This window comes from Manis javanica, chromosome 13 (genome assembly GCF_040802235.1).
Source record: "Manis javanica isolate MJ-LG chromosome 13, MJ_LKY, whole genome shotgun sequence".
Taxonomy (NCBI): domain Eukaryota; kingdom Metazoa; phylum Chordata; class Mammalia; order Pholidota; family Manidae; genus Manis; species Manis javanica.
The window spans coordinates 89,902,550-89,925,965 of NC_133168.1; the positions used below are offsets into that span (position 1 = coordinate 89,902,550).

Sequence of the window (23,416 nt, forward strand, 5' to 3'; positions counted from 1 at the left end):
CCCGGAAGTGAGGGCAGGAGGCGGGCGGGAAGAAGCCGCGCGATGCCGGGCGCGCGGGAGGGGCCCGCAGCGAGCACGCGCAGGGGCTTTCCCGAGCATGCGCGGAGTGGGCTCCGGTCTGGACCCGGGTGGGCTGTGGTTCGCCGCGGCTGGGGTGTCCTTTCGGGATTCGTGTCGCAGCCTGAGGGCCTGGCCGGCCGCCGTCTCCGCGGGTCCAGACGCCTGACCTCTTGCCCGGCTCAGGGGCAGCGGTGAGGTGCGTCCAGCAGTCTCCTGGGCTGGCCCGGTGGTGGAAGCAGTACCGGAAGCCACGGGCTCGGCGGGGATGGAACCTGGCTAATTGAGGTTCCAAAGATCCTTTCTCTCGACCCAGTGCTTTGGTAAGGAGGACTTTGGGGCGGGGGACCTGTACCCCCGCCGCCCCAGACCGTGCCCCGTGCGGCTCGCGTGGCTTCTGTGCAGAGGCTCAACCCGCGGGCGCCCCAGGGCACGGCACCTTCCCGAAGCAGATGCTATTGCAGCGCTTGTAAAACGAGAAGCTAATCCTTGCTAGTTGTGGGGAACAATAAGCAACAAGAGAAAGGCAGATGAAAGGCAGAGAAAAGTGGATGGGGCGCCCCCCTCGGAATCTGACCCACTTGACTGCCATCACCGACGCCTGTTGGGCGATACCTCTCTAGTTTTCCTATGCAGTTAGATGTCCGTGTATTTTAGATATACTTTTTTATTGCTGTAAAACTTTCGTGAATGGCCATGTAGCAAATATCTTAAGCTCTGAGGGCCGAGGAGCAAAGTCAAGGTGTATAACCAGAAAGATATCCATACGTCTTTTTGTTGATGGGGCTCAAAATGTCTTTGAGTACCGTTTTTAAAATACAGGTGTACAAATGAGAAAAAGGAATGCTTTTAAGTTAGTCTTTCCTGTCCTCAATTAATCGGAAACGTTCCCCAGTGAAGACCATTTCTTGGTTGACAAAAAGACAGGCAGGTTGTGGCTCGTAGATGCAACGGTGAACAAGTCAGACCTGAGCTCTGTTCTCGGGAGCCCACAGTCTGTAAGGGGCAGACCTGTAAGTCAGTAAAGAAATACATCCTTACAAAAGCATTAAGGAAACGGCAGAGCACCAAGATCTTGTTAGATGGGGTGGAGGGTCCGGCTACAGTGATAAGAGTTATCAGGTGAGACTGGGAGGTGAGGTTTCACTGAGATCCCATTCAGGAGCTAGCGATGCGAACACTCTAGGCAGCCGGAACGTCGTGGGTCTGCTCTGTTTAATATAATGCTCAGTAATCTGGATGGTGTGGGCATTTTTTCCATGCCAGTAAAGATCTGTACAGGAAGTTTTGACGTGTGATCCATCCTGGCTGAACTTGAGAGATAAGCAGTGTCGTACGTATGGGTATTCTTGTGAGTTGAAGATGCTCAGCATTTATCAGATTCTTAAGAGGATCCGTGAACCGAAACAGGTTAATGAATCTGTACGGTCATCTTTAGTGACTGCATAGGACAGTGTGGTGTGGATGTGCTGTAATTTATCGAAGCCAGACTGGAGTCTTGGGTTGGTCCACTTTCAGACCATTTTTGAAAGTGTCGTAGTGTATGTGTATAACCCTGAGTGGAAGGGTTTGCACATTTAACACCGATCTTGGTCAGTTGCCCCTCAGAAAGATGGTACACCTGTGGCCACTACTTTGATACATCCATTTCATATTTACAGTGCCATTTAGCAGAGACTGAAAATTTAAGCATCACAGGGCCTCACCCAGGCTCATTTCAGTGGGCCAAACCAGAAGGCAGTAGAGAGAGTTACTAGAAATAGAGGCTGCTGCACAGAGGGTCTCCAAGAACTTGGGGACAAGACTCTGAAGTGAAGAAGTTAAAGTCCATACTCCTGTGCGACGAACTTCCTGAAGGGACCCACCTGAGAAGCAAACTGGAAAGAAGTTTAAAACCGTCTCCATACCAGCTTTGATCCTGCAAACGGACCATGAGAAATTTAACCCAGACAGATGTGTGCGCTACATTGTGCACTGTAAACCTATCCCATAAATGGTAATTAAATTTGTTGCAATAGGGGCTGCTTAATTAGAGCACATTATAATAACGGGATACTGTGATACCATGTACACACACAAAACCAAAGAATATTTAATAACATGGGGAAATATTTCTGGAAATGCAGATTACTAAATAGGCACAGTATGCCAGTTTCTGCCCAGTTTTCTGATGTATCTTTTCAGAGATAAAACTATGTATCCATAAGCATATTTGTATGTCTCAGTGATGTATTTTGGAAACTATTCCTTCTATACATAGATCTACTGTATCTCACTCTTCTTAACATCTGCATATAGGTAATTTTTTAGCTTTGACAATGTTTTTTAAACTTAGAAAACCATGTAGACAATAAAAGTTATTTAAAAAGCAGTGGGTGATTGAGTAAATCTAGTGAGACCTATCGTCTCAGTAAAGCCAAAACTTGGTGTGACAGTCAACTCATCACCTGCAGTAACAACCCCATGTGGTCAACTAACTGAGCCCACAGGAGGAATGATGTGGAAACAAGGTCCGGTCCTGCCCAGGGGCACAGAGCATTTCTTGGGCCTGATGATACCTCAGCAGGCAGACCTCTGGCCACAAAGCAGTTGCCCTTGGGAGACGCAGGAGTATTCCAGTCTCGGAGAGGACATCCTCGTATGAGAGTGGACTTGTCTGAACAGCGGGGCTGTTCCTACAGCTGGCCCTGCAGAGCAATTCCCTGCTTGAGGTGGCAGCCCTGTCCGGGCAGAGCCTCTCAAGGTCCTGCTGGGACTCTTTTACCAGGGACTGCAGGAAATGCTTCTCTCGGGAATGGTTCCTGAGAACTATGGAGTGGGTAGTGGGCTTTGGAGGCAGATGTAGGTAGCTGTGTGATCCCAGACAACAGTCATGTGACTTGTTTTTGGGACTTCATCATCTGTAAAATAAGGTTAATAAAACAATGAAAAAGGGGATTGTGTGTCAAAAACCCACCGCTGTCGGGCATGCTGTGGGCTGTCAGTACTAGCCGTTATTCCTCAGGAGTGTGCTTCGTAAGCCCAGCTGCCACACATTCTTGGGTTTTCCATGTTATTCTATTCAATAAAGGTGTGTCATTAACTGTTAAGCTTTGAGTCTAATTTTATTGTGCTATCTCATGACTCATAAATCACACATCCTGACTTTTCATTCAGAAAAGTTGTGATACACCTCAACATGGGAGCCAACTGCATTTGCTCTTTTCTACCTCTTTGATGTTTTGTTGCCAGGCACATTGAAGACAGGGTCACCAAGACCCTCAGTGACAAATTGGGACCCACCTTGATTCCCTGGAGACCATCGTTTATTTTTGGTAAATGCCATCAATGAGTATACACACAAATCATTCCCACAGAACAGTCTATAGCATTTAAGTCTTGAAAACAGGTGACCATTGGAAAAAAGAATTCACAATTTCAGATCTTTTAATAAAATCTAGTGTACTATGCTTTTAAAGCTGTCTCCCTTAAAATATCTGGGTCTGGTTATGGCCTGGCAATAATAAAAGGGCCTGTTATGTGATGTATGCCAAATACACAATAAAATCCATAAACCTCAAGAGCTTCTTTACTTGAACATATTTGGCTTCTCTCCTTTGTAACAGGCATTTATGTTCCCTACAATGAATGACTTAAAATAAGGTGCTTAAAAACTCTACACCGAGTCTCAAAACAGTGAACATACACTGTTCAGAATGCCCTCTGAGCCTCAGTTTCCCCTTCTGTAAAATGAAGGCGTTGGGTTGGAGTTAGTGTTGCAGGCCAGACCACATGGTGGATGGGAGCTAACTTTGCTGCCGTAAGTCCCAGCAGTGAGGAGGGGTAGAGGGGGACAGGCCATTAAGTGGCTGGAAAACTGGCCTTCAAAGAGGTCCATGTCGGCTCCGAAACTTTAAGCCTCACAAGTATGTCATTGTTTTTTGATTTGGTGATTTTGGTCTGATATGATTGTCTCATTCATTCCAGTGTATGTACATACTGTAAATTTATGTACAGAATTAAATATCCCATGTATTAATTTATAACCATAAAAAAACCAGTCGGTCATTTCCCTCCACCTGCAGATATTGTGCTAGGAAAGGAAAACAATATACAAATTTCAGCAACGAATTTCATTAAACCCAAGAGAGGCATAATTCATTTTGGAGTTCAATTATATGTTCAAGAAATCAGATACTATAATCATAAGGACGACTACTGTAATAATCTTTGTAGTGAAAAAGTATCCCCAATTGTTGTATTCACCAGTGAAAAATGGAGCTGCAGACTCTTACTGTCTCTGGTGAAGGCACTCAGCAAATTCTTTTCACCAATCACGCCCTTCAGGATTGCCGCCTCCCATTTCACACAGCAATTGTCTCAAAACATTGGGCCAAAGTAAGTAGAGACGAAGCCAATGACAGAGGCAGTGACACTAGCCAAGCCAGCAGTCCCCTCAGTGGTCATCAAGTGACCTCTTGTGATGCCAGGAAAGACGACACAGACCCCAACCTGGACCTTGGCACTCAGGCTACCTGCTGGGATCACTTAATCTTCAAGAAAACGCAATTGTGCCCAAATGCAAACTTAATCTTGACCAGAGCACCTGACTCGGTGCACCAAATCGGAGCTTGGCACTCGCCCCTCCTCACCTCCCATCAGGACATGATTCAGAGCCTGACAAACACAAGATCAGATCATGGCATCGAAGTGCTGTGGTCTTGTCTGTTCCACACACTACTGTGATGTTCTGGACTCATCCACTTCCAGTGGCTGCAGTTCCTTACAGAGATGCTTCAAAACACTTCACTGCTTCCTACTAAGTGCTAAAGTCGATACAACAGGCATCGCCAGTAGGAGCTTTTCTTGTTTTTAACCGTTTGAAAACAAAAGGGTTTTTGATCCACCAGGCAGTCCTCACGTGTCCCCTACTGGGGACCAAGGCATAACAGCACACACATGACTACAAAATGTTCTGTAGAAAAATGCAAGATCCTCATCCAGTCCCTGCCCCACTCCAGATGTCCCACTGGGTCATCACAGAAGTGGTGACGATGCACCAGAGAACGAGTATCCCAGGAGAGCTGGAGACGCCCACATGACCTCCTCATGCTCCTCCTCCCAGGCCTGCAGGTACCACCTCCCTGCCACCCGCAGAGGAGAAATGCCCTGCTCTGGCAAGGGAAGGAAGGGGCAGAGGGGAGGGCAGCTGTCCTTCCCTCTGAATCTGGGCACACGCCACCTCTGCCATGCAGGTCAAAGAATTAGGTCCCAGCAGCTCAATGCTAATGGTGATAGCTTTTCACTTTGGAACGTTTGCCAGTTAAGTGCAAATGGCCATGAGGCTGATGGGGCACTGGGTCCGTCTGTTGCTGGAGGTGTTTTGAAGAACTCCGGCCCATCTCCTCTGCTCCACACCTGCATCAGGCCTGTGCCTGCCTGAGCACAAGTCAGGCAGCTCGTCTGTCACTCATGCGCACCAGCCCGCACAGTCCCCTCTAGGCCCCCAGGAAACCCCCTCTTGCCTACGCTGAGGCCTGTGTCCACAGCGATCCCTCCTTTCCAGAGTTGTCTGGCAATGTCATCTGGAAAGCAGAACAAGAACTCAGAATACATGACTCGGAGAAGTCCACACAAAAAGGTAAAACCTGGCCAAGATCTCCACAGTGACACAGCCCCAGATGACAGACCCCAGGAAGAACAGGCACGGCCCACCGGAGCTCGAGGGCGGCGGTCCTCGCTGCAGGGCCTGGGAACCCCAGGGTCCTCAGGCGGTTATGCACTGGCCCTTGGTTGGGTTGTACATTCACTGGTTGTCAAGTTTCTGGTACTGCTGGGGGGTGGGGGAGGGTGTCACACTGAGGTCCTGCCGAGCCCTCTGGACTCTACACATCATAACGGTTCAAACTGTATGAGTTTGGATAGCTCTGCCGGCTGTACTGGAAGTGGTCTGTTAAGATGTTGTTGCGGCCATACTGATAGTCCCCATGCGGGGAGGAGAGCAGGCCGTTGTGGGGTTTCTCCAGCGGGCTCCGATGGGGATCCTTGCCCCGCAGGTCCCCGGCTGTGATGGGGAGGAGGTGCTTCCGGGCTTGCTGGTTGGCATCATACTTGGTCTGCAAGGTTGAGAGAACAGTGAGACAGCTCGCTCCTTCCCCAGGTACATGCACAGGACGATGGGAGCTTGTGGTTCACGGCCAGTGGCTCCTTCAAGGCCAACTCGTGTTGACCCAGCAGGACTTGGGCGTGGCCAACAATCAGTTGGCCTTACTCTTTACACCAGAGTAAACAGCCTTTGTTGGGTGGGGGTGAAACCCCCTACAGAGCTTCAGCAGACCCTTGAGCCGGGCCCAGACCCAAAGCCAGTGACGGGCAGAGCTGGGGGCTGGAACCCCGCCTCCTTGCCCCTGAGGCCCCTCCTCTTCCTCCACCAACGCTTGGTGCCTCCCTGGGTGTTGAGGGGACAGCCCCCCCGCCCCCCAGACTCACCTTGTTGTACAAGAAGACCCCCAGGATGGCCGTCATCATGCCCAGGACGTTGGTGCTGGTGACTGGGTTCTGCAGCAGGATCAGGGACACCGTGATGACCATGATCCTCTTGGTGGCATTCGCGACCGAGTAGCTCAGAGGGCTGATGAGGTTGAGGATACTGAAGGCAATGACGTTCTGTGCAAAGTTACAGAAGCCGCTGACAGCCAGGAGCAGGAGCGTCCAGGGCCACTGAGACACATAGGTCTGTAGGATGGGGGCAAGAACAGCACTCAGTCACATGCCTGCCCTGGCAGGTGGGGGGTGGTGCAGACTGGCTTATTGGGGTCACATGGTCACTAGGGAGAAGACCCAGTGGGTAGCTGTGCGCTACGAAGTATTTTATGTGCACCACCTCTGACGTTCACAACACACTGCATGGCAATAACAACAGTAATTACCCCCATTTCCTGCAGAGGAAGCAGAGGCTCGGAGAGGGGAAGTCGGGTGCCCAAAGGGCCCAGAGTCCAGTGCAAACTAAGGCCTCCCCCAGACCCTGGACAGTGAGGGCCAGGGGCTCTAGGTTTAGCAGAACAAGGTCTGCTCACCGGACCCTGTCCCAGCCCGACGAGGCCGCTGCCACAGGACACCACAGGCTGGGGGCTTACAAACAACAGACATTGTTCCCCACGGCTTTGGGGGCTGGGAGTCCACGACGGAGGAGACGCCACATCTGGCATGGGCCTCCTGGCAGGTAGACAGTGTCTTCCCACTGGGTCCTCACACACCACAAGGGGCAGGGGAGCCATCTGGGGTCTCACTTTATAAGGGCACCAATCCACTGATGAGGGCACCAGTCCCACCTCCTGATTCTGTCACCATGGGGGTTGCCTTTGCAGGGGACAAACGCATCTAAGCCACAGCAGACATGGCGCACCGCATGGAGCGGGGAAGTCCTGTGAAGGCTGCCCGAGTGTACCAAGAACCCTGGGCTGGAAGCCCCCAGGCAAGCAACGGGGACACTGATCCCTGCTGAGCCAGCACAGGCTGCTGCTGCGAGTACCCAAAGGCACTGCGGCCTAGAAAGTACTTTAGAATAATCCCAAGCCAAACAATGTGTGGAGGTGATGCTACCGTCAAAACATGAGTTACCCTCTGACCCTCACTGGAACAAGGCACTCCGATCAAGGGCCCCCCAGAGGTCAGGAAGCCACAACTAGCCAACATCTGGACCACAGAATCCCAAGAGCCCGGCTGACCCAGGACAGGCAGGCGGGCGAGAACTGGGGGGACGCCCATGCCAAGTGCTCACGGACCTCTAGTCAGGCCTGGGCGACAGAAGGCGCGTGCACGGCCCCCATGCCTGCACACCCGCCTTGTCCTGCCTCAGTACCGGCCCCCCAGGCCAGCGAAAGGGATGACCTCTACAGGCAGCACGCCAGCCATGAGGGCTCCAGGTGTCTGTCTCTGCAGGGTCTGTGGCCTAGTCTGGTGCTGGGACAAGCCCCAGGTCCCTGTGCCCCGAGAGTACAGCAGTCCTGACCCAGTGTGGCTCAGACTGAGGAGCAAGACCACAGTTGGCTCCCCCGAGGCAGTGGCATTTAGTGGCCCTTCCAGGGTGGGAGCTACAGCAATCAGGAGAGCTGCCGGATTCCAACTCCACCACCCTCTGACGGCAGGAGGGAGACCACGTTGCTCTTCAAGGTGAGCAAGATACACTTAGGTGACCTGCACAGGGTCATCCAGATTTTTGCCCCTCGCAGGGATGACAGCTCATTAGGCCTGCGAGCCCACCAGCATACCTTCATGGTAGGCTGGCCTGTTCTCCCCGGAGTCCTTCCCTGAAGTGATCGCTAGAGACTTCCGAGATATTTTTACAAGGCAGCCAGCTGGCACAGATAGCCATCTCCCAGGGAAGGAACCGGGCCAATCCGGCTTTAAAAAAAACTGACAATAAAACTGAGTGTTTCTTCCTCATGGTGCACAGTTCTGTGTTCTCACACACACATACAGCCAACATGACAACCCGCCCTTAGAATGGCTCCATTGACCCAAAGCACTCTCCCAGGCTTCTTTGTGTGAGCCCCTTCCCCAAGCCAGGCAACCAACGGTGAGTTCTTCACGATGGGTGTGTCTTGGAGACCGTCCTATCTGGAGTGGAAGGGTACAGCTTGCAATGATCTCACACAGGATTCTTTCACTTAGCAGGATGCCTCACAGGCATCCAAGTTGTTGTAAAGGACAAGAGTTGGTACCTTTTTTTCCTGCCAGAAAATATTCCATTATGTGAACATACCAAAGTTTCTTTGCCCATCCATCTGTTTAATGACATTCGGGTTTCAAGTTTCCAGTGTTGAGTGGTCACAAATAGAATCACTATAAACATTTGTGTCCAGGCTTTTGTGTAAAGCTGAGTTTCACTTCTCTAAAATAAATACCCTAATAAATAGGGAGACTGCTGGGTCATTCGGTCAGTGCATGTTTGACTTCACAAGAGACTCCCACGTCTTTCAGAGTGGCCGTCCCGTCCTGCATTTGCTCCGACATGTGAGTGCCAGTTGTGCCCCATTCTTGACAAACATGCCATTATCAATATTTTTTATCCTGGCTGTCCTAAGTAAAGTATGAAATGGTATCTTGTTGTAGTTTTATTTTGCTTCTTCCTCATGACTATTTACATGTCTATTTATTTTACATGTCTATTTATTTTACATGTCTATTTATATGCTATCTATACAATCTCGCTGGTGAAGTGCCCATTCAAGTCCTTTGTCCAGTTTTAAGCAAGTTGTCATTTGCAAATATTTTCTCCCAACCTGTAGCTTGTCTTTTCTTTTGCTTAATAGTGTCTTAACAGAGCAAAAGTTAATTTTGATGAAGCCCCATTTACCTTTTCATTTTCTTTATGGACTTTGCTTTTGGTGTACTACAAACTAACCTCAAGTCATGAAGATTTTTCTCCTGTTTTCTTCCAAAGATTGTTGTTTTAACCCTGAAATTCAGGTCTATAATATATTATGAGTTAATTTTGTATAACATGTGAGCTCTAAGTTAAGACTCAGTTTTTTGCATATGGATGTCCGATTGTTCCAACACTGTTTGTTAAGAGATTACACTTTCTCAGCTGGAGTGCCTTTCAGCCTTGGTCAAAAATCAGTTATCCATATTTGTGAGTCTAGTTTCAAAGTCTCTGTTCTGTCCCACTGATTTATGTGTCTCTCCCTCACCAATATCTGTCCCTTTACACTAAGTCTTAGAATTAAGTAGTGTTTCCTCCAACTTTTTCAAACTTATTTTAGCTATTCCAATTAGGAAAATTTACAATCAGGTTTCATATTAAGAAAAATTACTTAATATATACATGTACATATCTATCTCCATACAAACACACAGATATGTGGATTAGTATATCTTAACTTTTTTTCATTATTGCCTTCCCCAAGGAGAAAAATCAAAGTTAAAATTTAAGCTAAGCAATTACTTATAATTAAATTAATACTGAAGAGTAAGATTTTGTTGGGTCGAGAAAATTCTATTTCTTCCTTTCAAATTTGTATTTCTTTTTATTGTCTTATTGCACTGGCTAGGTTGTCAAGTATGATGTGGAGCAGGTATAATGAGAGTGAACATGCTTACCTTTCTTCCTGAATTCAAGGGGAAAAAACCTTCCATCTTTCATCATTATTATGTTACCTATAAATGCCCTTGATCAAGTTGAGTAGTTTTTTTATTTCTAGTTTGTTGGCTTTTTAAAACCATGAACCATGTCAGATTTTGTTAAATGCCTTTTCTGTATCAGTTGATATGAACAGGTGATTTATTTTTTGTTAAACTATTAACAGTAGATTACATCAATTTTCAGATTTTGAATTAGCCTTGTAGTCTTGATTTACATTCCGCTTTTGTCATGGTACATTATGCTAATACTTTGTTAAGAACTTCTGCCTAATGTTCCTTAGGAATTTCGGTTTTCTTAAATGGTTGCAAAACCCTTATCTTCTCTTTTCTGGAGAAGACTGTGTAGAATTGGTATTTTTCCTTAGATGTTTCATAGAATTTGTCAGTGAAACCATCTGGGTCCTATTTCTTTTTGAAGGTTCTAAATTATGAATTCAATTTCTTTAATAGCTATAGGACTATTCAGGTTGTTTCACCTTGGGTGGGTGAATTTTGGTAGTTTGGTTTATGAAGAGTTGGTCTATTTCATCTATGTTGTTAAATTAATGTGCAGAGTTGTTGGTAGCATTCTTATCCATTAAATGTCCGTGAGATCTATAGTGATATTCCCTTTCACTCCTGGTATTTGTAATGCTTTCTTTTTTGCTTCAGCTGAAAATATTTTCTATTTCTTTTGAGACTTCCTCTTTGGCCCGTGGATTATTTAGAAACATGTTGCTTAATTTCCAAGTGTTTGTAGATTTTCTTGTTTCCTTTCTGTTACTGGCTTCTAATTCCATTATGGTCAGAGAATATGCTTTGTTTATTTTCAATTCTTTTGTTAAGGTCCATTTTATGACACAGAGGACAGTCTATCTTGTTGAATGTTCTATGTATACTGGAAAAGAATGTGTATTCAGCGCGTTACATAGAATGTTCTATAAATATCAGTGAGATATCCAGTTGGTTGATGGTATTGTTCAGTTCTTTATTCCTGTTGATGTTCTGTATTTCTATTGATTCTGGAGATTCTGTATTTCCTGGATATAGAATCATGTGTTGACAGTTCTTCAGTTACAGTACCTTAAAAATGTTATTCTAACTTCTTCTGGTTTTCATGGTTTCTGATGAGAAATCCTGAGTCATTCAAATTGCTGTTTTTCTGTAAGTAATGCATCATTTTTCTCTGGCTGATTCCAAGAATTTTATTTGTCTTTTAATCTTTTTTCCCTCTTGGTTCAAACTGGGTAGTTTCTAATGATCTACCTTCATGTTATTGACTCATTGTGCATTTATGTCTATTCAGTTGAGTTTTTAAGTTACTGTTTCTAAATTGCTAAAATTTCCATTTGGTTCTTCTATCTTCCATGCTTCCCATTGTTTCAAGAGTATTCATCCTTACTTCTTGGGGCATGAATATAATCGTTGCTTTAAAGTCTTTTTCTGATAATTCGAGTATCTGTGTCATCTCAGTATTGGCATCTGTTGCCTTTTCCCAGAAGACTTGGAAATTTCCTGGTTTCTATGTGTGGCAAGTAATTTTTCATTGTGTCCCGGGCACTTAGAATATTCTAAGCCTGCAGGTCTTATCTGACTCCTGTAGGGAATATTGATATTTTGTTCTAGCAGAGACTCAGTCCCGTTCAGGCTATGAGCTTGACCCACCTTCTATGGGTTGCAGTTCCAATGCCAGTTCTGACCCCAAAGCCTTGTCACTGGTATGCAGCCCCACCCTGAGGGAGCACTGCCAAGTGGACGGCCTCAGACCTGGGCCACAGGCTGTCTTGTAGTTCAGTTTTCAGTCTTTGGCTCACTGTTCACGATCAGACTGTCACATGCACAACGCAGGGGCAAGGTCACTGTTCTGCGTTGCTCCCTCTCTACGATCTCCTTGGTGCTTTCTGCTTCTCTAGGGTTTCCCTTTTCAGTCCTCCACTCAGAAAGCTGGGGCTTGCTTACCCCACATGGCTGTGTCCTTCCCACAACTGCATCTCCATTCTGTGGAATGGCCAAGCAGTGGAAGGACAAGGAGAGAAAACAAAATGCAACAGGGGCTAATCTCATCCTGTGGCTGCGGAGGGAGACTGCCCAACCTCAGCATCTCGAGTGCCTATGGGACCCTCTGCTGCCACCACCATGGGACTGCCAGATGCAAGGAGACAGAGATGACACAAGAGGCCCCAAAGGATCTTCCCCACTCTCTTGAAGCATCAGGAATTCCCCTTTCTCACTCCCTGAGCCAGAATTAGAAGGCTTCTCACTCTGTTCTCACTCAGTGTTCACTTCTGCGTTTCAGGATACCTTGAGTCCAGGCTAGAGATAATAGAGGCGGAAGAAAGGCGAACTCACTGTGGGCTCAGAGGTTCTCTGAAGTCTGGTCTTCAACCCCAGCCTGTCCTCTCCCATTCACTTTGCAGTTCTTAAATAGCTACTTCCCACATCCTGGTAAAGCTTTAAAACAGGGCCTCCTGCTCCCCAGGCTGGCCATTCCTGCCCAGCTCCAGCTGAGTTGTCAGCAGTATGGCTGGGGAAGTTTGGAAACTGCCCATTGTAGCCTTTGATTCTTCATAGGCTGGAGCAGCAGAACCCAGCTGACACTGTTGTATCTGAGCCTCTTCCTTTATACTAGGGAGCACAGCACTGGGACAGAGCTAAGTCACCTGGCATCTGTGTGGGGGACACAGGGCAGGGAGGAGGAGCCCAGAGAGGTGGAAACCCTGCCTTCTGTTATAGCATTGTCAAATACTGGGTGCTCCCAGCACTGCAGTCAGAACATACAAGGGCCCCATCAAGATAAAAAATGTGTATGCCCTCAACAAAGAAAAGAGGTTACTAAAGGTGTTATTTTTAAGTAATCACTACAATAAAACCAAAAAGTGTCCTGAATACAAGAGACCACAGCAAAGGCTATATATACATGTTTGTGAGGGTGTATCCATGCAGACACCGGAGTTGTAACATAGGACAGTGTAAGAATGCCAACTGGCTAATAACACATAAGAAGGACCTAAACAGATCAATATGGAGTGATCTCCAGGCCGTTACAGAGTGAAAGAGCAAGGTGCTTTTTCTAAGGACCTAAAAAAGGCACTTTTGTGTAAGGAGGAAGGAAGGCATTTGTACAGATTTGCTTCTATTTGCAGAAGTGAAACACTAGAAGGAAAACTGAGAGCATAAAAGTGGCCGCCAGTGGGAAAAGGGCGAAGGCAGCAGGGACTGAGGCCAGGCTTCTTTGAATAAACTGTAGCATATCGTTGGGCTTGGAAATAATGGGTTCGAACTGCACCTGTCCCCTTACAGATTTTTTTCAATAACTATACTGGAAAATTTTTTGGCAATCTGCAACAATTTGGAAGAACATTTTCTTTTCCCTAGATTTACTGCAAGAATACAGTGTATATACTACATATCACACAGAAAATCTGTGTTACTGAACTGTTTGTTATCTATAAGGCTTCTGGTCAACATTAGGCCATTAGTGATTAAGTTTATGGGGAGTCAAAAGTCATATGCAGATAACTGTGTGTGTGTGTGGGGTCAGTGCACTTAACCCCTGCATTGTTCAAGGGTCAACTGCGTGAAGATCCAACATACTCAGTTAGGAGGGAAAAGAAAGCAATACCTGAAAACAGAGGACAGACAGAAGGAACCCAGAAGCACGAGCTGAGGATGGGGGCCCAGTGAGAATGATCATTCCAAGTGCCCTCAGGACACTGTGTTCCAACTGCACATCTTTAATGAAACACGTTCTGAGGACAAATAGAACCACAGACATCTCACACTTCCTTCAGGACTCCACCTGCAGTGGTCCTGTGGGGACTCTAGCTCTGCAGTGATTTTGTGTGTGTGCAGTAGAATCACGTGTATAAATGATCAGGGTGGGGTGAACCAAGAAGGAATGTTGTGAGGAAACAGACCAGAAAAGATACAGAAGATATAAATAAAACAGTAATGAATCCCGTGTCAAGTTGGAATTGGAACAAATAAGTATGAATCTCTCCCCTCCTCTCCCGAATACATTTCTCCTAGTTTTTTATAAGCAATGACAACCCAACAGCAGTGAGCACACATGGCACTCACGTTGTGTCTTTAAGCACCATTCTCCACTAAAAGCAACTTGGTTCCTGAAGGAGTGGCTGATTATAGGTCTGGGACAGAAGATGAATATGACAAGGAAGGACAAAAAGCTCTCAGAGGTTGATGTGTGCTGTCAGAAGGGCCCAGGGTCGACAGTAAGTGCTCCACTGGCCAAGCGAGGATAATTTGATTATGGGAAAAATAGGTGCAACAGACAAACACATGAGTTCACAATGAGATGGAAAAAAAAAAGCAATAGAACTCTCTGTCACTCCGTCACAAGACCAAGCAAAATGAAAAAAAACCTCAACTCACTGGTTAATGTTTCAAGTAAACATTTTTTAAAATTTAGGAAAAAAATCTACCTATTTACTCTTAAAACTGCTTTTCCTGTACTGTACTTCAAGGTAACAAACTAGTACTGGATGATGATGGAAAGTTCTTCACAGAAATGTTACAGCTTGTCAACAGGGAAGGGATTTTGGAACACAGAGCCACACAGTTCCTCCTCTGGAAGCCGGACAGAAGCTCCAGCACATCCACAGGTGGTGCTGAGTGTTAAAGGCCAAGGTCAAGAACAGGCCTGCGAGAGCCACACCCACTTCCTTCTTATCACTGCCACTGGCCTTAGTTCCAGCGCATTCTGGAGGCTGGCCCTGCAGGAGGTGGGGAGATGCTCTTTCCCGACCTAAGCAAGCTATGGATACATCTGCAATAAAGGGGAATGTGGGCACAGATGACACTAAGAAAGGACTCTAGCAGTGCAAGCAAAGTTTTAAAGTCGCCCTTGCTGGCCTTTTTCTTCCTTGACTCCACTGGCACAAAGGCAGCCATCGGCACCTGGGATCTAGCACACAGAAGGAAATGCAAAGGAAGCCGACTGCCCCCACAAGTCAGGACAAAGAGCTGAGTGTTAAAAGAGCTGGCGGGCTGAGGTCCCAAATGCCCCAGTCAACATGGAGGCGTAACTCTCTGAAAAAGCACCTACTTTGGAACCAGTCAAGAAAAAGGTGTGCCCTCAATGCTGGCCCACTCACCAGGTCACTGCTGACCAGGAAAGCCGAAAGGTCCACCAGGACCCACGTGGGTATCATAAAGAAGACAGCATGGCAGCCCAAGATGTTCAGCAGCCGGAGGTGGTGGATACGTGAGTCTCTCAATACCTGAAGAGAGAAAACCTCTTTAAAGGCCAATAAAAAGTATGCATGGTTTATCATTGGTTTTCTGATTATTTTTCACTGAGCTTTTCTCTATTTTTTCACATTGTGCATATGCTAATTTGATAACAAAAAACAAACTTAAAAAAATCAACTAGAAAACTAGCAAAAGGGCAACAGGACTTTTTTTGCTTCAATGCCACAGAAACCCCTACTTGGCCAGTTTTTCACGTCACCCATTAACCTCAAAACACCACATGCACCCATGATGCTGCTCAAATACCTTTTTGGAGAAAATATTCTGCAGCGAGAAGCACAGCGTGGCAGCAAGGGCACTGACAAGCCCCCATACGTCGAACGACAGCTCAGTGACGGTGGCCAGCAGGACGCCGCCAATGATGGGGATGAGGGACAAGTACACCTGCAAGGGAGGGAGGGCGGGCGGGTTGACGTGGACGCCCCGGAGCAGAGCCCCCGCCGTCCTCTCCTCCCCCGCCGAAGGGACGCCACCTGCCCCTTTGGGCAGCAGTGTGAACTGGGGCAGCGAGGCTCTGGGGCAGGGCGGGGGGGAGGCAGGTGGTCCTCGGAGAACCTGCGAGTGGGGTCGGTGACTGTGCCCAGCCTCACTCCCTACACCATCTCCCCCGTTAGAAGCCCCTGCTCTGGGTTACAAACTGGGGTTGGTCCTAACATCTGTCCAGCTGCTGCCACCAATACAACCAAGGTCTGAAACGCTGACTCCCCCAGAGGCTGGTCATATGCTGGGATCTTTCTGGCTGGGACATGGGCCCAAGGCTTTCCTAGCTGGAGCGCCCCTTCCTCCTCAGGGCTCCCTTCACACACCAGGAGGACATTCCAACCCACCTGGCCGCAGGTCCCGTCAGTTTCCTCTGCGGCGTGTTCTCAGGCACAAATGCTCCCCACCCACTACAGGTGCCCTTTACGGTCCTTCAGGGGAGGCCTTTTGTCCACTGCTCTATCCGGTGCCCAGCACACAGCCGGCCAAATGGATGAATGAGTACCGTGGTGGGCCTTCTGGAAGGGGCAAAAGCCTTCCAGCACCTGGTCCGCGGAACGGCCTGAGCTCAGGCGGCTGAACCGCTTCCAAATGCAAGAGACACAGGAGTCATCCCTGCATCTGGCTCACCCCTCGCCTACAAAGGACGGTCTTACAGCACGGTGACTTCAAGTGGGGGCGGTGAGGGCTCTGGCCTGAAGGACCTGAATTCCAGCCCCTCCCACCCCACCCCTGGCTGCAGCCCTCGGACATTTGACTCTCCCGTGAAGTCCTATTTCTTCAGCAGAGTTCAGGAATGACGATTACCTGACTATCTGCCTCAGGGCGGGTCCACACTTATTCTGTCTTTATCATTGGGTCTCTTGCCTAGGCCAATACCCCGTCTTTCCTCACTGTGCATGGTTCCGGCTCCATGCCCAAGCCGGTACAATGTCCCAGGCAACGGGGAAACCTGATAAACACGATGTGTTATCAAGTGATGCGGCTGCACACTTCCTGGCCAACTGTGGCTGGGGAGACAAGTCACACACACCTGAAGCCCCCCGGGGGCAGTTGTGGAGCATGCCCAGGTCTTGCGAAGAAAAAGGCTGAAATTAAAAAATCAGCCAGAGATGGCCCGATTTCTATAAGCTGATCAGGGCACTGCCACTCTTGTTACATAAAATACAGGAAGCCAGAAACCAACCCCGTAGAAAGAGGTGCTCTGTCCAGCATGAAATGGATTCCAGCTGGGACAACGGCAGTGCGAATTCCACTTAAGGACACAGGCAAGGCTGTCTCTGGCTGAAGCCACAGCCTCTCTCACTCCAAGCCAGGAAATACCCTGGCTTGGCATCTTGAACAGACCCTGGATTGTGCCCAAAGCATCTTCCTTATGCAGCCCTGTGTTCTGCGTGTTGCTTTCATTTCCATTCCCAGACATTCACAATTCCTGGCTGTTTTTATTTCGAAGACTGCTGGATTTTGCTAAAATCAGACTCCTTTCTGATTTCTAACATCTCCAATTCTGACACCAAAAGTCCCCACCCTGACTGTTGTCTCTTGCAAAGAAGTGAAACTCTGTTGGAGTTCCATTTTAGCACAGAGTCAGACGCTCCATCCCTGGTCTCACTGTTGGGGCACGGGATGTTTGGCCAAGGTGGGACCAAGGGTTCGCTCACCAGCAACCCCGGGCAGGGAGCCAACAGGCAGGAAAGGGGCAGCGGCACCCACCGAGACCACACAGCAGACACCTCACAGGCACGCATCCCACTCACCACTGCCCCCAGGGTAATTCCGAACGTAGCGGCAAATGGGCCACCAAAGTCCTATAAGCGGACTTCCTTATTTGACAGGAAGCCAGGCAGCATGCACACCAGGAACCTGGACCACGTCACCAGCTGGGCAGCAACTGGGAAGCCCGTGGGCCCCCACCTGCCCAGAGTCCTCCTGGGTTACCTTGGTGCTCTGCTTCTCCTTCATGATGACCCGGGACAGCAGGACCACCCAGATGGGCATAGTGGCCTTGACTGCAAAGAGAGACGAGGGGCGCTCAGGGAGCAGTCCTAGTCCCAAAACTCACCCTGGCGGCCTGTCCCAACTCCACCGGCGGGTTGGGAGGCCTTGGCAGCCCCTCAAAGTTCTTCAGCCCTTTTCTTTCTGTGGGGCGTCCCCACAACCCAACAGTTATGACCTGCCCTGCTCAGCTCCTAGCTCCCTTCTCAGCCCTCTCTTCCTGAGACCCTTGTGCGTGTCTCTCCCCTGCAAAAAGCCTGGGCGGCCCCAGCGCCTTCCGAACAGAAGCCGATTTCTCGGCCCTGCGGGCGCACTCCCACCCAAGCGCCGCGGCACCCACCGGTGTGCGCGTAGGACACGGGCACCTTCCAGATGCTGATGTGCGCCGACACGGACGCGAAGTACTTGCCGAAGGCTAGCGGCAGCACGTAGCGCGGGTAGAAGCGCGGCGGGAGCAGTGGGCCGGGCGACGGGTGCGAGCCGGGCCCCGGGCCCGAGACGGGAGGCGCGGGGGGCACGCGCCAGGCGCGCAGCAGCGGCGGGAGCCCCGCGCACAGCGCCAGGATGTGGCACAGCGACACGGTCACGGGGAACGGGAAGGCGCTCAGGATCACCTTGTTGACCACGTTGCCGCCCGCGCTGAGCGCGTACCACAGCAGACACAGGGCCGCCACCCGCGCGCCTTCGCGCGCCCCGCCACTGCCGCCCGTCGTCCCCGGGCCCCCCGCGCCCGCTGCCCCGGCCGCCGCCGCCGCCGCCGCCATCCTGTCCAAGCAGCCGCCCCTTCCAGCCAGTCCGACGGCCCGTCGCCGGGCGGGGGCGGAGCCGGGGCCTGGGCGGGGGCGGGCACGCCGGCCGACCCCGCTTCCCATTGGCCTCCGCTGGCCGCGTCACCGCCTCGCGCCGGCCGACGCTCCCGCCATCACGTAGCAAGCTCAGGCCCCACCTCCCTCGGGTGGGCTTCCGGCGGGGGCGGGACCCACTGGGGAAGCGGAAGGAGAGGAGCAGACCGGGGGTCCGGCGGGGCTGCCGAGCTGTGGGGCGGCTCGGGGCTCGGGAGCTGGATGGACCCCGGGCTGAATGGGCAGGAGCGCCGGGGCTCCGCCTCGCCTGCGCCCTTGAGCGGGCCGTTGAGCTCGCTGGCCGAAGCTGGACATCCGCGCCGCATCAGCGCCGTGCAGCTGGGTCCTGATGGGTGTGCAGCGGCGGACGCCGATGGGATAAGGCCAGACCTTTCGGGAAGAGAAACCAAATTGTGGAAATCTCTCCGCAGGTCCAGTTCTATATACAATCCGGAAGGGGGCTCCCGTGGCCGGACTCCGACGGAGGCTTAGAACAGAGCGCCGGGACCCCGAGACGGGCGCTGTGAGGTAGGTGTTACAATCGCCACTTCACGGACGGACAGACCGGAGTCCAGGGAAGGGAGGCAACTTGGCCTAGGGCCCCTGGCCAGTTCGGGGGCCGTGGCCGCGGCAGCCTTCTTGGGCACCTGTCTCCAGGGCTCTGCAGGACGGGGAGGTGACCGCTAATGCCCAAGGACACGCCGGGATAGAGCAGCCCCGAGCCCCGGCGGAGGAAACAGTGTGGCGTTTTCAGCAGGATGATCTTACACTACTTAAAACTTTGTTTAAAAAATCATGTACTCACTTTTTTGGCGGGCGGGTGGAGTTTAAAATGACCTTCTACAGCGTTCTTAGCAAATCAGAAAGTGACAACCCATTGTTCCCCAGAATTCTGGAGGCAAGTACCAGCTTAAACTTGTGTTCTCAAAGGCAGTCTTTACCCTGGGACTTAATTGGATCACTCACACACCTTGCATGCCCAAGACAGGACGCCTGCACAGGAGTGAAGTGATTGGTGGCCCAGAGCCACCCAGCTTTCAGATGGCAGGTCCGGAGTTAAACCTCTGCCCTTGTTCAAAGCTCCTTCCCTCAATAGCCCTTTTCTTGGGGGTGGGGTGGGTTGTCCCACACCAAGGCTGCCACAGGAATCCCTGCTGGTTCTGGAACTGGTTCGGAGTTGACCGAATGCCCCTGGACTCCTTGGGTTGCCGTGTGTGTGGCAGCCCCTATTAAGGGGTAGCTACTACCTCATCTGTAAAATTAAATGGGTATGTCCAAGATGACCTCTTCTGGAGCAAAAAGCTTGGAAAACCAAAGCCTTAACTTAAGGTTTCAGGAATGAGGTGGAAGAATAAAAGATTGTCACCTCATAGTCAAGGGAGAAAAGTTATCTTTCAAAAAAAAGTACTAGCCAGATACCATGATAGCCCTGGACCTGTGTGGGGAGCTGGCAGCCTCAGGTCAAGGCCAAGGGGTACATTGCCATACCTGGCTCTGAGCCAGGCTATGAAAGAATCAAAACAAGGTCATTGAGACCTAGACCATGAAATCTGCATGGAAGGGCTTCTCTGGCAGGTGAAGTTTGTTTTGGGTGGAGACAGGATGACCCTGATGTGGACGCTCGGTCTCTGTCTCCCACAGCTAAAAGGGGACTTCAGAGGTGGAGAGGTGACATGGCCCTGGGTGAATGAAAGGCAGGCGGAGGTCAGTTCCACGCACAAGGCTAACAGACTTGGCCGCTATGCCCTGCCCGTGGGGCCCTAACCTTGGACAGAGTCCAGTTCTTGTAGATGAATCCAGAAAAGGCTGAGTTGGCTGTTATAGACCAAATTAGAAATGATTCTCAGACTGGTTTGTGCAAATGGTTTTTTTTTTTATTTCCACATTTATATCACAAGGTGTCCACTTAATGGACCAAATAGCAAAGTTGCTCCCTTCTGTGTCCTGGGAACACAGAAGTCTAGGTACTGTACATTCACTAAGGCTCCTTGTTTTTGCAAATCGCGTTTATGACAAATAACCATAAGGCAAACGAATCTAAAGGAATGGTTATGAGTGTTTCCAGCGTACAGACAGGTCTCCTCTTGCCCAACAGTACAGCTTACACACCAGTAGCACCCACAGTTACTCTTGTTTTTGGGAGGGAAATCTAGAAAGATAAAATCTTCTAGATAATGTGCAGGAAATGAAAAGGGAAAAAGGAAAATGATTTGGCTGGTGGTCAGATGGAAGAAGACGATAAAATAAACTCTAGAAAACTTAAGTTTTTGCAGCATTTCTTTTAAAACTGAGTTTTAACTGAAACTGGGTATAAATGTGTGGATGCCCACGGAGTGTGTGGCAAACTGGCTGGCCAAGTGGCCCACCCCCTGTCAGCAGCTCACTACAGCTGAGAAGCTTCTGACACTGTGACAGGGATGCCACTGGGTAGGGGGCAAATGGAGGCCACGGTGTTGCCCACTGCCTCAGACACTCAGGGCCAAATGGAAAAACAGAAAATGCCAACACATGAGATGCGTGCTTGTTTCTGTGTTAAAGGTAATCTCTACCACCGGTTTCCTGTGCCTGCCTGCAACTGAGTTCCCAGCTCCTGGGTGCTGGAAGTGTCCGCACCTCTACCAGGCTGGGGGACTAACGCTTTTTATAGCTGGTTTGCTATAGAGTTCTGAACTCACTTTGTCGGCCTGCCTTTCACACGGTCCTTCCTTTGCAATTTTGTTAGTAAACTGGTAGCAGCATTTCACAAAAGAAGGAGAGTTTTGAGGGAAGGGTGCAGAGAGACCTTAAGACTCCCGCCCCCTCCCACCTGCCCTGGCCCGGCTCCCAGGATTCCCAACCACTGGAGGCAGCCAGGACAGCCCGCCAATGCAAAGTGGGAACGCACTTAGAGGCCAATGGCCGGTCAGTCCAAACAAACATAAGGCAGAATGTTCAACCGCCCGTCATCGCCGTGCGGGTCGAGCGATATGCACTGCGTCCAGTCATACCAGTTACCCTGTGTGTCCTGACACCCGTTCACCCCCGGCCACTGGTGGGCCTGGATTCTGTCCAGATCGTCCTGTGTGACCTCGCGGGTCAGTCCTGGCAGGGCTGCGGGTGGGCCATGAGGCACCAGCACGTGCGGCTTCCTGGCCCCGCGCCGGGTGCTCTCCTCCTGCTTCAGGTACTCGGACATGAAGTGGTGGGCCCCCGGGGTCTGAGCGCCCGACGATGACAGCAGGCTGCTCTGCCGGCTCAGGTAGGACTGGATGATCTCATTGCGCGACAGCTCCTTCCAGTTCGTCTGTTCAAAAGGGCTCTGGAGGCTGGCCTTGGCCTCAGGCTTGTCCAGCTCTGTCCTGGGCTGCTCCGTGTGCAGCGGGCTATCGGCCCGCACTGGCTCTTTCTGGGTCAGAGGTTTGATCTGTCTGGTCATGGGGTCAAAGGTGAGCTTCCGCTCTTTTAACCGGACAGGCTTGACCCCCGCCTCAGCCACCTGCCCGTCCAAGTTCACCGTGTAGTCTCGAGGCCGGTACCTCTTCTTCTTTCTGCTGTCCGAGCCACCAGAGGAGGCAGCGTCGCTGTCCGCCTTGGAGGAGTCCGGGGAGAAGCCCGCCCGGGGCAGGAGGGCATCGGCCGGGGGCAGCCCCGCCTTGCAGCCTGGCCCCACCAGCCGCTGGTGGCCCTCGGGCTGCTCCAGCCAGCGCACTGGGCTCTCAGCGCTGGGCAGCAGCTCGAGCCGCCTGACGGGGGGGGTGGATGGCTGGGCCAGCGGAAGTGGTGATGGCACCTGCGTGGCATCCAGCGACTGGGACCACTGCAAGGGGCTGGGCACGGAACCTCTGGGTGTGTATGGGCTTCGCTGCCGGGTAAAGGAGCCCTCGTGCCGTGAGTTCCGGGGACTGAAGGAGCAGCGCGGTGGCCCCTTGGGGTGTGGGGGGCCTGGGGTCTCATCCACCCTGTCCAGCTGCTGCAGCACTACAGCCTTGGCCGGCAAGCAGGTGCTGGGGGGCTTGCCCAGGCCCGGAGAGCTGGTGTGTGGCCTCACAGCATTGACCGGGATCTTGCCGCTGTGCTTGTCGTTCTCGCTGTGCTCCAGGTGGCCACCCTCGGGGCCCATGTGCCCACTGCTGTCCAGCGGGCTGGGGAAGCTCTCTGGGCTCCCGCCAATTCCGTTAGTGGGGAGGGGGGAGGAATTGGGCACCAGGGAGTCGTGGCTGGCTTTGGAGACCTTGGGAGGTGGCCCAGGGTGGCCGAGGTCACGCTGGTCCCCCCGGCGCTTGCGGCTGCCTAGCCTGTCCAGCCGTGGCCCAGGCAGCCTCTGGATGTCGTTGCGGTTCTTCAGGTCGTGGATGCTCTTGGGAGTGCCAGCCGCTCCCCCCTCGGGCCGGCAGTTATGGGCGCCCCCGTTGGCAGAGCCGGGGCCGCCTGCCAGTCCCCGCAGCGCCGCCTCATTCTGGTGCACGGGCTCGATGAGCTTCTGCCAGCTCCGCAGCAGCTTCTTGGCCCGCTTGGCAAGCTCCTCGTTCTTCGTCTTCTTGCGGACGTCGTTGATGAGCTTCCCAAGTCGCGTTTCCTACAATCAGAAAGATGATGACATGCTTATGGGACAGGAAGTCCCCGTGAAGAGGGGGCTGAGCCAGAAACAGTGGGAAGGGCCCCCTGTCTTTAGTATGGCCCCTGTTGAC

At 50.9% G+C, this 23,416-nt stretch overlaps 2 protein-coding genes and 1 long non-coding RNA gene across 3 annotated transcripts in view; 1 reads left to right on the plus strand and 2 right to left on the minus strand.

Moving 5' to 3' along the window:
* The first annotated feature begins 29 nt into the window (after window positions 1–29).
* LOC118970758 (uncharacterized) lies at window positions 30–3,146 on the plus strand. Its single transcript, XR_005058852.2, has 2 exons — window positions 30–380; window positions 1,719–3,146. It is a non-coding gene; the product is annotated as an uncharacterized lncRNA (long non-coding RNA).
* Window positions 3,147–3,344: 198 nt separating this feature from the next.
* On the minus strand, window positions 3,345–18,713 carry SLC35E1 (solute carrier family 35 member E1). The gene is made up of 6 exons (XM_037009516.2): window positions 18,248–18,713; window positions 17,851–17,921; window positions 15,679–15,816; window positions 15,276–15,401; window positions 6,526–6,771; window positions 3,345–6,152 (listed from the first exon to the last, which is right to left on the minus strand). The coding sequence occupies exons 1-6, from the start codon at window positions 18,669–18,671 to the stop codon at window positions 5,922–5,924; spliced, it is 1,236 nt and encodes a 411-aa protein (XP_036865411.2). The 5' UTR covers window positions 18,672–18,713; the 3' UTR covers window positions 3,345–5,921.
* Window positions 18,714–20,601: 1,888 nt separating this feature from the next.
* MED26 (mediator complex subunit 26) overlaps window positions 20,602–23,416 on the minus strand; it is a 53,563-nt gene continuing 50,748 nt past the window's right edge. The window contains exon 3 of the mRNA XM_017671396.3: window positions 20,602–23,304. Within this exon, the coding sequence (XP_017526885.2) occupies window positions 21,652–23,304 (1,653 nt within the window). The 3' untranslated portion in view covers window positions 20,602–21,651. The remainder of the gene's footprint in view (window positions 23,305–23,416) is intronic.

Coding starts and splice junctions, on each gene's coding strand:
- SLC35E1 (XM_037009516.2), bottom strand. CDS start 18,671: ATGGCGGCGGCGGCGGCGGCGGCCGGGGCAGCGGGCGCGGGGGGCCCG. Junction 6,772..15,275: donor TCCTGGTCAGCAGTGACCTG/GTGAGTGGGCCA, acceptor CCCATCCTACAG/ACCTATGTGTCTCAGTGGCC. Junction 6,153..6,525: donor GGGTCTTCTTGTACAACAAG/GTGAGTCTGGGG, acceptor TCAACCTTGCAG/ACCAAGTATGATGCCAACCA.